This window comes from Gymnodraco acuticeps, unplaced genomic scaffold, assembly GCF_902827175.1.
Source record: "Gymnodraco acuticeps unplaced genomic scaffold, fGymAcu1.1, whole genome shotgun sequence".
NCBI lineage: Eukaryota > Metazoa > Chordata > Actinopteri > Perciformes > Bathydraconidae > Gymnodraco > Gymnodraco acuticeps.
Window position 1 is genome coordinate 2,675,810 of NW_022989982.1, and position 12,960 is coordinate 2,688,769.

The 12,960-nt window shown below is 41.9% G+C and overlaps 1 protein-coding gene across 1 annotated transcript in view; it reads left to right on the forward strand.

Moving 5' to 3' along the window:
- The window catches only part of ahrra (aryl-hydrocarbon receptor repressor a), a 54,132-nt gene extending 46,467 nt beyond the window's left edge, over positions 1-7,665 (forward strand). Inside the window, exons 6-9 of the mRNA XM_034211935.1 lie at positions 1,742-1,889; positions 2,130-2,263; positions 3,293-3,474; positions 4,748-7,665. Of these exons, the coding sequence (XP_034067826.1) occupies positions 1,742-1,889; positions 2,130-2,263; positions 3,293-3,474; positions 4,748-5,891 (1,608 nt within the window). The 3' untranslated portion in view covers positions 5,892-7,665. The remainder of the gene's footprint in view (positions 1-1,741; positions 1,890-2,129; positions 2,264-3,292; positions 3,475-4,747) is intronic.
- The last annotated feature ends 5,295 nt before the right edge of the window (positions 7,666-12,960 follow it).

The following is a 12,960-nucleotide window of genomic DNA, read 5'->3' on the forward strand; positions in this document are numbered from 1 at the left end:
TGTGTGTGTGTGTGTGTGTGTGTGTGTGTGTGTGTGTGTGTGTGTGTGTGTGTGTGTGTGTGTGTGTGTGTGTGTGTGTGTGTGTGTGTGTGTGTGTGTGGAGAGACAGACAAAGGGAATTAAAACTGTAAGGTGCATGGAATATTTGTATGCGTTTAAACAAACAAAGAACAATTTTCGATTCGTAACACTCCACACAACGCTCAAATGGTGAAGATAAACAGTATATACCATGTTTAGCACCTTAGTTATTTTTTGTTGTAGAGCAAGAGGCAACGAAATGCAATACCTTGTGCCAAGATAAATGCAAAAACATATTTAAAATGCCTAATATAGGCGAAAGATTAAAATGATCCCAGCATGCAAAGCAGCCAATGTTATGTAATCATGTGACATTTGATCTGGCAGAAAATCACTGCTTATCTATACGCAAATTCAAATGTAATTCTTCGTACCAGTCAGTGTTGTCGATACTGAGAACTATGGACTAAAATACAGAGGATTTTCATTACATAATACATAGCACTCTAAATGAGGAACTTAAGAAAGAATGTGAAGTTAAAATGTGTCCTGAATCATCATGTTATATTTCAGTGCCACCAAAGCATTGCATTAGCTGTGCCACATGTTCAATTGTTGCAAAAATAAACTATTGGTTCTTTTTAAGTCACATTCTTTGCCTCCAACATGTCCCATCATTTGGAACCCACAATTGCAGTCAGAACAACACTTATCCCTAATATACCACAGGAAAAAGAACAAAAGAAAACGCTTCACTAAGTAGCACCACAAGAAAGCTCTGGAGAAGAGCAGAAGACCTCCACTGGCCTTTCATCCCATTTGTTACTGGGGCAGTTAGCCTTGGAAGGATCACACAAATATCACTTATTCTCTTTTTCCCCTTCTTCTTTTGCTCTGTGTTTTTTATGGGAAACATAAACAATAGTCACTCGATCCGTCTGCCTGACTGCCGGTAGGGAACCAAACCACAGGACGAAGCGCCCGCCGAAGACGGTGGGAACAGATTGTGTTTTCAGAGGCAGGCGATCAAAAACCCTCGCGTGCCACCAGTGTGGAAATTATGGAGAGAGTGCCGGGAGGAGGGAGAGAGGGAGAGAGGGAGAGAGGGAAGGGGAGTAGGTTGAACATTTTAGTGGGAATCTGTCATGGAATGACAGAAAGCAAAGCTATCGCTGGAAAAGAAAGCGAGGCATGACGAGAGTGGGCTGGAACCCGGCTCATTTTTTGTGTGTGTGGATGGGGAGGGCAAACTGGGCTGGACTGCTGTTCGGGAGCCGGTGTCACGCGATGTTTGACAAACACAGCTGCCCTCTTTGGCCCTTCAGCAGCCCTTAGACTGTTACTGCACTGAGGAAAGGCTCCTGTGTTTGTGTATGTGACGACGTATATCTTTATAAGTGTGTATGTTTGTTTCTGCAAACTTCAGTGACTTTGTGTGTACAGTATGGTCCTTATGTGTGTACTGGGGGGAAATAAGCACGCTTCCTTGGAATCCTGAGGCAGCAACAACAGGAATCCCCTCTCCAAACTGGCGCTACCAGCAGCACTTATGGCAGCAAAACACAGTGGTTTAGAGTCAGTCTGCGGACATTGCTGCGAACATGCTATCTCATGTTTCTTAAGCCTTCTGGAAGAAGACAGGAGTCCAACACTTAAATAAATGCCTGATTCTCATAGCGTACACATTTCCATACTGAAATCCATTACATTTTCTCCACAGACTGACGTGATGCACCAGAATGTGTTTGACTACATTCACATAGACGATCGCCAGGAGTTCAAACGCCAGCTCCACTGGGCCATGTGCCCTCCACAGGGGTCACAGGCCCACCAGGACCACCAGGACCACCAGCAGGCTGCAGGGAATGGTGGGTAGCTCACTGTGAAGGGAACACATACAAACTGTTGCTTAGGTGTGGATTTGGTGGTGATCCTGTCATTCTTTGTCATATATTTACCTATGAGGCATATCACAGTATGTCCTCGGGGTAGTGATTCACACACTGCCATAAATCATTAGATACATGTGAAAGTAGATGCAGCTTTTGTATGTATATTTACTTCCCTTAAGATTAAAATCTCCTCCATCTTTCTCTATTCCCATCCAGGTGAGGAGTTTGTAGTGAGCAGCCTCTTCCATTCTCCGGAGGCCGGGGGGATTCCTTCCGAGCTCTCCTGCTTTCTCAACAGATGCTTCCTTGCCAGAGTACGATGCCTCTTGGACAGCACCTCTGGATTCTTGGTGAGTTGTCTGAACAGTGCAATTTCTGTTTTCAATGCACTAAAGTTTACACAGAAAAGTGCTGAATACGCAACATAAATTAAGCTTGGAATAAATGTTGCCCACGTTCTTGGAGAAGACCCAGGCCTATAATAAAATGATGACCCCTTTGGTACGGCAACACTTTTAATGCAGTGTGTACAGTTATAGTTGTGTTGCAAGGCATTATGAGGTAATTGGGAGCCTGGACACAGCAGAATAGAAGCCTGGTTTATCCCTCATGGCTGTGACTAGAGTGGTTTGGAGAACAGCAGTGGAAAAGCTAGGGGCCCTGATGACAGAGCAATAAGGGTTTGGACCATTTAATCAGGGTCATTATGTTCACTGTCATCAAGTCCGCTCTGGCTGCAATGACATTGGCTGCACAACAGAAACTGTACATGGCAGTTTTATACTGGAAGCACTTGTAGCCTAGTAGTGAACAAAAACTGGTGAGGTGCTTGTCTGACCAGTCAGCATAATGCAGTCAAGACAAACACATTGGAATGCAAAGTCCTCATTCTGCCAGTAAAATATTTTAACAACAAATGAAATTCTCCAAAATCTTAACCATGCTTTGGTCCTATAGTAAATGTTAACAATGCTAAAAAAATAAAGTAAGATCTCAGACCTGGTTAGCTATATCCAAATACCTGCTAAAAAGATAGATTTTCTGCTAAACATAAGCATGATAGCATTGGAACTGTTGATATTTTAGCATGCTAATCTTAGCATTCAGCTCAAGGCAGATCTTTATTCTTATCATTACATAGACACAGTTTAGTGTTTCAGGAGGCACATTTACACTATCCAATGGTTACTGAAATAAAATGTAAAAAAGACTGTTTGAATACAAAAGAAGTAGAATTTAACTTTCTAGGACTTGTAATGTTCTATGTTAATCTAGGAGTGGACACGCACAGAGAGATTTAATGTCAGGCTTTCAAAGAGCATTGGATGTAAATATAATTGGATATCCAATCAGTACATTCCTATTTTATTTTCTCACAGACTGTGCAGTTCCAGGGACGTTTGAAGTTCCTCAACGGTCAGAAAAAGAAGTCCGGCTCCGGGGCTCTGCTGCCCCCTCAGCTGGCTCTATTCTGCATAGGTGTACCCCTCCTACTGCCATCCATCACCGAGATGAAAATGAAGAACATGTTAATGCGGGGAAAGAACAAAGGAGGAGTTGGGTAAGAGACCTTATACATGAGCAACATCTCACAACTTGTACTAAAGTTGTGATGATGTACTGTACAGTGTCCTAGTGTAAATGTTACGGGGGTGCTATAGTGTAATTAAAGGTCAAGTTTTATTTTTGTTCACAAACTTGAGGTTTGATGCATCTTGGCAACGTGTTATCTCTTCTGGAGATTTCACTGAATTGCCTCACGGAGTAAAGGTCAGACCTTGAAAGGCCACAGCAACTAAACTGGCAACAAAGTAAAGTTAAATGTTACACAACGATTCACCTATAGAATAAAGTAGTGACCTAAGTAGTAGCCTAGACTAAGACCCATGAGGCAATGGTACACAAAAAAGTATTCAAAACAGTAGAAAAAAAACACATGCGCATCAGTCCATGTATTATTGTTTATTATATATACCAGTTTATTGCCCAGCAACAGCCTTATGAACACCCAAAGCATTTACCCTTAGACTCAGTTACCAACACAAACATTAGCTCTCTCCTCACCCAGCAGCCTCTCACAGCAAACCAAATAAATGCTGGACGCCTTACCTGTGGCCAATTAGGAGCAAATGCATGCATCTGCTTGGAAAGGGCCCTCTGTGCTTCATGCATCATTAACAACGTTGGGAGGCTGACAGGCCAAGAGTTGAGCTGTAGTCAGAGAGCAGAGCCCTACCACCCCCTCTGCTGTTCAATCCTTCAAAACATCATCCAGCTTTCTTTAGAAAAATAGCAATTACTTATAAGTGGACAGCATGTTGGTTAGCATGTTGGCCATTACGTTTAATGGCTTGGAGTCTTCCTGTCCTTTAAGGGAAAAGTACTGCAGGTCAGCTTAAACAAAGAACACCTTCTCATGTAATGCAATGTGCAATAGTTGAAGGCAAATGCTGCATTGTTTTGCTTATAAACTAGAGTGCGGGTCATCATTGATCCTCGGGTTATGGTTGTTGACTCTGTTCTCAATTTTCACATGAGATGTATCCTGGAAAAGATGAGTCACTTTTGGAATGATTCTCTCATGAACCAAACCTAGACATTTGGGCTGTGAGTCATTATTCAATCAGCAGAAAAAGACACTCAGTTTATGGACATTCCCAAACGGGTATCTGAGCAGACCAATTAGGATCAGGAGACCACCTCTTTATCAAGGACTACAACAACTTTGTATAATCTAAACTGATTGGTTTGCCTTTTTTATTTTGTGATTTTTAATCTCTTATTTCTTTTCCTGACCTCTCTTTCCTCCCCCGCCTTTTCTCATGCCCTCACAGTGAGCCTGGAGACCCCCTGCGGAGGCACTCTTTCAGTGGAGGAATGGGTGACATAGCAGACCCTCTCCTCCTGTCCTGTCCCACTCCTGGTGGAACCCAACGGGGTCAGCACACTCCTTGGACCCCGCTCTCCAAAGACAACCTCAAGTACCGCGCTGATGGTTACTACAACCAGGATGAGCCCCTCAACTACTGCAAGTCCACCATGGCTCCCCATAAAGGGGTCAGCCCGGGCCTTGGCGGGGGCTGGCCTCTGCGGCCGAACTCCGGCCCCCTCAGATCGGGCCAGGGTGTCGGCTACATCCCCTCTAACCGCATGAACAAGGCCGGGCAGTATGGGAAGCCATATCGTCTTTCCCCAAACTGCCACAGCGGCAGAAATGGCGAGGTGTTTGTGTCCAAGCTCTACGGGAACGTCCAGATCCCCTCGGACCCAGATGCCTACTGCGTGGATCTGGTGAAGAACGAGAACGGCTACGGGGAGTGCTACGATGGCCATATGATGCCCGAGATGCAACCTATCAAGATAGAGCACGACTCTGACTCAGAGAACGGCTGCGATGCCTTCGGGCGACCCTGGGGGTGCCGCGACCCGGAAGCTATCGACCGCCGCTATGGTAACGGGGTGTACGACCAGAACGCCCATCTCAAAACAGAAGCAGAATATTACGATCCGCAGTACTCGCCCTGTCAGCGAGGGAAAGCGGGAATCAGCCCGCCGTACAACAACGGCAACTATCAGAACTATGCAATGAACAACGGCGGGAACGCAACCGCACGTCTGTTGAAATGTGACAAAGACATGGGCAATAACAACGACAACAACCAGTTCAGTCCTCAGAGACTCTCTCACTCAAACTCTGTATGCAGCAACCAATCCGTCAACCTCATGGACACACACGTCTACCCACAGGACCCTCACAAGGCCTACATGCACCCGGACTACAACAAGCATGGCAATTACGAGTTCAAAGGTCACGGCATCGTCCACTCCATCAAGCGGGAGCCCATGGACTCCCCCCCGTGGTCTGAGAGCACTCACGACATCAGCCAGTCCATGATGATGGTCGGTCAGAGGAACGTTATGCCATGTGTGATGAGCACAGGCCACCAAAAGTCCAGTCCTTACACTTATATGCCATAAAAGTGTAAACACAGAAGATAATCTCACACACATACACTCAGCGTGCATCAAAGTTCTTTGTATGGCGCCACACGCACCAGCATAACATTAGGATTCCCAGGATGTCAACATTACGACGATCTCTCTGCTGAAGAGGTCACAATCAAGGCTCAGGTTCTAGCGTCAGTGTTGTGACAATCAAAAATAATACTTTAAATCCACTTTATGGATAGATTATTTTGTTTGTAAGGAATACATTTTTGTTGTCGGCTCCTAGCACTTTTGCAGTTTCGTGACAGTGAGACGAATTATGTCTAGAAACACAATTTCATTTTTGTTTTATGTGTTGTGTACACCTGGTTTATGTGGGAGAAACAAAGATTTTGTTGTAAAAAGAGACTTTGTACACAGGAGATGACTCACTGCCGGGTTCATCAGGTGGGGGGGGGGGGGGGGACTGATAATGAGAGCATACTTAGTTATAGTTATTTAGGATAATCTGCCCTGATGGAGGTTTTTTGCATGTTTTAGTGCTTTAACTATACATCGTCTACCTTTTTCATTACTGCCCTTAGTGATGTATGAGTGGAATCTAGTGGTTTCTTTGCATTTCAGACTTGTGTTAAGTGCACTTTCAGAGTTTTGAAACAATGTTGCATACAGTCTTTCAATGCACGACACAACAAAGTTCCCATTATCTTTGTTCACTCAAAATGTGTGTCCTGAATCACATTTTTCTTGAGCATAGTATGTAATGCTATGCTTTTGTCAGAGAATGCCTGAAAACACCATGAAGGACAGTTTAAAAAATGGCAGAACACGTGTGCAATTTGTAGTTAATGGGCCAAAACATGTGAAACTATTGGCTTTAGTCACCACATCGGATTATTAAACTAAACGCTGATTTCACAAATGAAGGCATACATACATTTGGAGAAGGAAAAAAAACTGAACATCAGCTGTGGTCTAAGTTTGTACTCCTCGGTTCTGACCCCCGGTGGAAGAGATCCCCACACTAGAATTACCCTTTAAATGATGGACCTAAGAAAATACGACAAATATCATTATCAGTTGAAGTGTTCGTTTGAGTTGAAGGGGAAAAAAATACTATTTATTGTTCAAACGTTCTTTAACGCACACAATAATGTTATCCTTTTAAGTCGTGCAACCCCTGTCGGACATACAAGTGATCATTAATGTTGTACAGTTTGGATTAGTGTTTACGCCAGGATCAGCATTTCAGCATATACACTTTCCGTGTTGTCTTTTGAGTCCGAAAAGGCGTCATCTTCACAATCAATATTTTTGCACAAATGAATTCAAAGCACCAAAATTGATTCAATGTTAAAGTCTCAGTTATGTGAAGCTGCTGTTGTAGTTTCTAAGTTGCACTACTGGGAGTAGTTCAGTTGAAGTCCCGCCTACCCAGACAAGTTTTTGAGTCGACACGCACAACGTTACATGGTGTCACTGTTTTTAAAATGGTCTTTTTCTCTTTGTGTGTGTGTTCATTTCAATAAATGTTTGATGATTCGTATTTATTGTAAGAGGAAAACGTGTATAATTTAAAATCTACAGTTTTGAAGGCTTTTCTGTTTCACTAAGGTAATTAAATATGGCTTTTATTTTCTTGCTATCTTTTTGATAATTGTTCAGAAGACTGTGATACTTGTCTCATGGAGGAGGTAGCTGCAAGGTAGCGAACACAGTGTACATATGCAGTGTCTTCCAATGTTTCTACGTGTTTTTTGCAAATGGGACTTATCTATTAAAATACTTTTTCTTTAAATGGAAATACGGAGTGAAGTGTGTTTTTTTTGGACATTAGACGGATAATAAAGAGCAACAAATTAATGCTAGCTTGATGGATAACACAAACATGTCACATTTGATGGTATTCTGGAATACCAAAAAATACTTTTACAGAGTAATCAGATTACACACGGTTGATTCGAATATTACTATTACACAGATTTGAAATAGATGAGCGGAAGTTAACGGCAACTCAGCTTTGTGAAAGAAACTGTACTTTGCAAAACAATGTCATAGTATAATGTAGGTGCACCAAAAGTAAATAAAAATGTCATATTAAAATAATAGAGCGAAAAAATGCTTTACAGAATGAAAGATCGCCTAATTCTATTGTTCCGTTACCGTCCCCGCCTCTTTAGTATCTTCTGAATTTTTCACGTACCTCGAATGTGGTCTCATCCTTCAGATTTGTGTCCTTATTAATAATAAATACTCAGCAGAACAGGATACAGAGTATCTCTAGCCACATTGCCTGTATGATTAATGCGCTGTAAAGTTGGCATGACAGCTCCTTCACACGATCTAGGTAATTCTACGCCAGTCTCTCACCACTGTCTAGGACTAGGGCTACAGCCAGGGGAATATGAGCGTCCACAGGGATGTATAGGGCAAGGATAGAAGCAGGTTAGAGATGTTACCTCAAATGTGTGGTAAAGTCCATGTCCTCAGGCTGCCGGAAGAGCCGGACCTCTATCCTACTTGGTAGTTATTTCTATTTCCTCTGCACATCAGGTTTAAAACAGTCCAAGAACATAGATTATCTTTTTTATCCAATGTTGCTCCAACTGAACTGGGGAGCGATTTCAGGTAGTATAAAATGTGTTATCGTATGTCCTGCTTAAGAATCTTTGAATGAAATACATTGGCCTACATTCGTAGTTAGCCTGACCTTTGACCTCTATAGGTACATAAGAATAACTAAGTACTAATGAAGCTAGAGGCTCAAACTCTTGTTTTAAAGAGGCCTTATTATGATTTTGGGGGTTTTCCCTTCCTTTGCTGTAGTGTGTTCTATAGGTTTTTGTGCAAGTAAATGGTCTGCAAAGGCTAAAATCTCTGTGTTTTCTCCAGAGGGAGTTTCTCTCCCATGTATCATATGTCCTCACCTCACACCAGAAACAAACATTGGTGATGAAGTAGATGTCACAGAATAATCAGATTTTTATAGTTGTGCAGCCATCACCTCTTGATCGTATATGACCTTTACCTGCAATGGGACCCTTTTTGTTTGTTCTGATTTAAAGGACCAAGCATCTCCTACTGATAGTTCAGCTATCTCCGCTCTCTAATCCCTGTTCCGAAGCTTATGTTTGTTTCACTACAGTCAGAGTATGGTTTATCGGGAATTACAGGACACACAAGGATTAGTTAGTGAGGGGATTGTACTTATTGGGTCGGGAGTCTATGTGCATGAGCGGCAGTTGGTGCGTTTGAATACTATACTTACTATAGCGAGTAAGTACCAGATAGCCACATCTAATTACAGGACATCCTGTCATGATCTTCACATCTTTAACTATATTACACAAATATAATCCACTATGTGATTAAAAATAGATCATATAATATCATACCATGTCAAATAATTAAGCATTTTGATTCAGTTTTGATTATGTAAAGGGAAGCAATAGAACAACCAAATCCTGTGAAAAGGACAGTGATTACTGCATGTAAATAATAATGTTTTAACTTTTAAATGCTGTCAATAAAGTTTAAATAAAAATAACTTTAAGGAGATCTACATATGGAGGCAATGCAGTTGCTGATGGTTCACAAAATGATTGGTATCCTCAAAGCCAGTATTTCTCCATTTTAAAGTAAACTTCCTATCAGTATAATCTCCCTTTTCAATTCATCTGATGAGTTTACCGTGGCCACTCCCGTGACAGTTGAGAGGTCTTGTACTTCCTCTTGGCTTAAAAAAGACTCAATTAAAATCCTACTTCCTCCTCTGGTTGCAGACCTATAATGGAACACTGCAAGCATTCAAATACTTTTCAGAAGAAGTATGATGTTCATTGCTTGAAGTACTGTACATACCTGGAGCTAAAGGCTGAATGATCTCCATAAGTGATTGATACAGTTAACAATCAATAAATGACCCACATAGAGTCCAGTTTTACTACATATACCGACTACTATCTGTTTGCTAACTAGACTTGCACTCAAACTGTGGACACTAAATATTAAAAGGTATAATGGCATATGTAATACATCAGTCTGAACAATGGTGAAGCACGTATCCGTGGCCTTACAGGAATCAAGGCCTGAAACATTAATTACATATGTGATTGTGAGTGTCTTTCATACATACACACACACACACACCATTTTCTTTACAAGTGAGTACAATCATCTCATGCGATACTGTGTACTCTTTAACATCCCCCCCAAAGGAGTACTTTGCTTTTATCTACTGTATGTTCATGATTGTTGATGTGACAATGATGGCCGGGATGCGGCTGATTTTAAATGATTAATATTTGTTAGCATGCACGCAACCTTCCTTCACGCTATCTCGCCATATGACACTTGTTCTGTACGGAGAGGGGAAGAGGTGAGAATGACAAAGAGTGGGACGGAGATGGAGGTGCCGAGGCAAAACCTAGAGGTGAGAAAAGAGAAGTTCGCTTGGGAAAAGGGGTGAAAACAATGAAAAGAGCACATCCAATCAAGAGGGAGGAGTGACTGCTTAGGGCTACTGTAGTGTAAGCAAAGTGTTTGATGCTTGTTGACAGCTGTATCTGCGGGGGGGGGGGGGGGGGGGGGGGGGGAGAGAGTGTGTGTGTGCGTTGGTGTGCAGACCAAGACCTATAATCCTATACCATGCAAGGTTGCGTGACCGTTCATACCCCACTCTTTGCTGCTCCGCACACCATTTGCACTAATTGGTCACACCCACTCTCTCTCTCTCACACACACACACACACACACACACACACACACACACACACACACACACACACACACACACACACACACACACACACACACACTAATACACGCACATATAGGCAGATGCACCAATGCATACATAGACACAACAATGTCCGCATCTCCTCTCCCCATGTCCCCTGCTGACAATGAGGGGAATCCTTGAGGGTATATCACAGACACGCATGTCCATACACTTATGCATGCACATTAGCATGCACATATACACACACCCTACTAAGCATATGGAAGATAGTCACGCAATCCCCTGCCCTAACCCCCACAACCTTGCTACTTCTGAGTTAGCTATAATGAACAATAAACAGCACCTTGCATCATTGCTTACTTAGCCGTGTTAATATATCTTAACAGTAGCCTTTTGATGTACCCCTAAATCACCAGTAATGTTCCATATACATTTAAAATTACTTCACTCCACTGATTTTATAAAAGTAGTTGGTAAAAAGACTATTCTTTCATACAATTTAAGTATCAATGTTTGGTCAAGTTTTCCTTCGTAGCCTACTACTAGCCTACTACGCGCCATTTTCCAACCCTTTTATCGTCTAAATATAAAAGTATTTTCACTGTTTTTCATTACTTCTAGCTCACTTGTTCAACTGTAAATGCTACTTTTGGCCAGTTTATTCTACAATTTCAACAGTAAATCCATCACCTTTTACTAGTGTTTGTGCTATTTTAAGCTAATTGTTTGAAATGTTTGCCTGCGTTTAGCTATCTATTTTCAATTGTTTATTTATAACTATTAGCTAACTATCAGCCAGGTATCTACTATACAGTACATTGACTGTACCTAAATATAACATGTTGAGACTTTTTAGCCATTCATTTGAGTTATTTACACATGTATACGTTAGCTGACTGAGCTTGCCTGCTAGCTTGCAAACTACTTTTAAAGTGCTATAAACTGGTACTTGTTCATGTGTTAGCGCTGACTTTTGTACGTAGATATTGAATATTATAATATTAAATATCTACGTAGTAGTATTTTTACATTCATGTTCCTTTTATTTGAAATTAAACAGATACTATACATACGCATCAAACTATAAAAAACGCATGCACAAAAGCAAACAAAGGAATATTAGAAAAGGGGGGGGGGGGGGTTTAGGGTCAACCCATCAGAGTTCAAATATGACCTTAATGTATACCACAATCAGTCTAACAAGAGAACCAAGTGTTTCAAATCTAATTGTCTTTACAGATTAGCAATCTATTTTGTCACATGGAAGGACATCTAGGGACATCAACCTGGACATGGGCATTCGTTTTACTGCAGGGCACTCCCACAGATAGGGAAACGGGGTGCCTCTTTTTACGCAGCCATGCCAGGGTTTGTCTGTTTGACCATAGTTGATTCTATATTAGATATACTTTGACATGATTGAGGTGCTATAATATTTGCCTATTGGCTGGGGAAAGGGGGCTCCTATGTCCTTCGTCAACTAAGTTGTAGTGACTTAATTAGAACTGAAGAGAGGCTCACAAGTTTATATATACTACACAGTACACACCAATCCTTTCCTGGCAACAACACACTGTAACTTAACATCTATACCCTTATCTGTTGCCGTTGATTATGTCATCAAATACATTAAAGCATTTTTGGTTTTACCAGCCCCCAGGCAACGGGAGAGAGAACCCCTGGGGTACAAGTATCATTGGGTGGGAAAGCCTGCTCTAAAAACAAGATGAAAGGAAGGAGTTGAAGAAGAAACAACATTCATATTTTCAGTCGTAGGGATGTAAAAATAAACTGCTGAATGTGATGGAATTCAGTGGGATGCAATGTTAAAATGAAATTGTGCATGTATGTGCCCAGGGGCGACGAGCCAGTTGAAAGGTTACTGAGTGCAACTGGGTGATTCATAAAATAGACATGCAGGCCGCAGCTGACCGTGACTCATACACACACGCACGCACATACACAACACACAAGCAAGCCAGCTCTTTCTCTCACACACACAACATGCTTCATAACAAAATTCAACCCTCTACTGTGTGTATCTACCATCCATCCACAAATATTTATATATTTGTATACACTTCCGCAATCAATCCCGCAGAGCAGGGCCAGCAAACATGATGTGAACCTACAGGACTAGTGAATGCTCTAATAATTCCCATGTGAGATTAGGGGGAGAGTACAGTGAGATTATGGAGCCACTGCCAGCACTGCCTGTTTTGTGCTCATGCTCCAGTTGACTGATTAATCTGTGAGGGTTACCCAAGGATAGAGGCCAAGGCTTTCTCTTCTGCTGGTAAACACTTCTACCTACTGGTCACAACTGCACACTACTCCTGAGGAGAAGTCTTATTATTA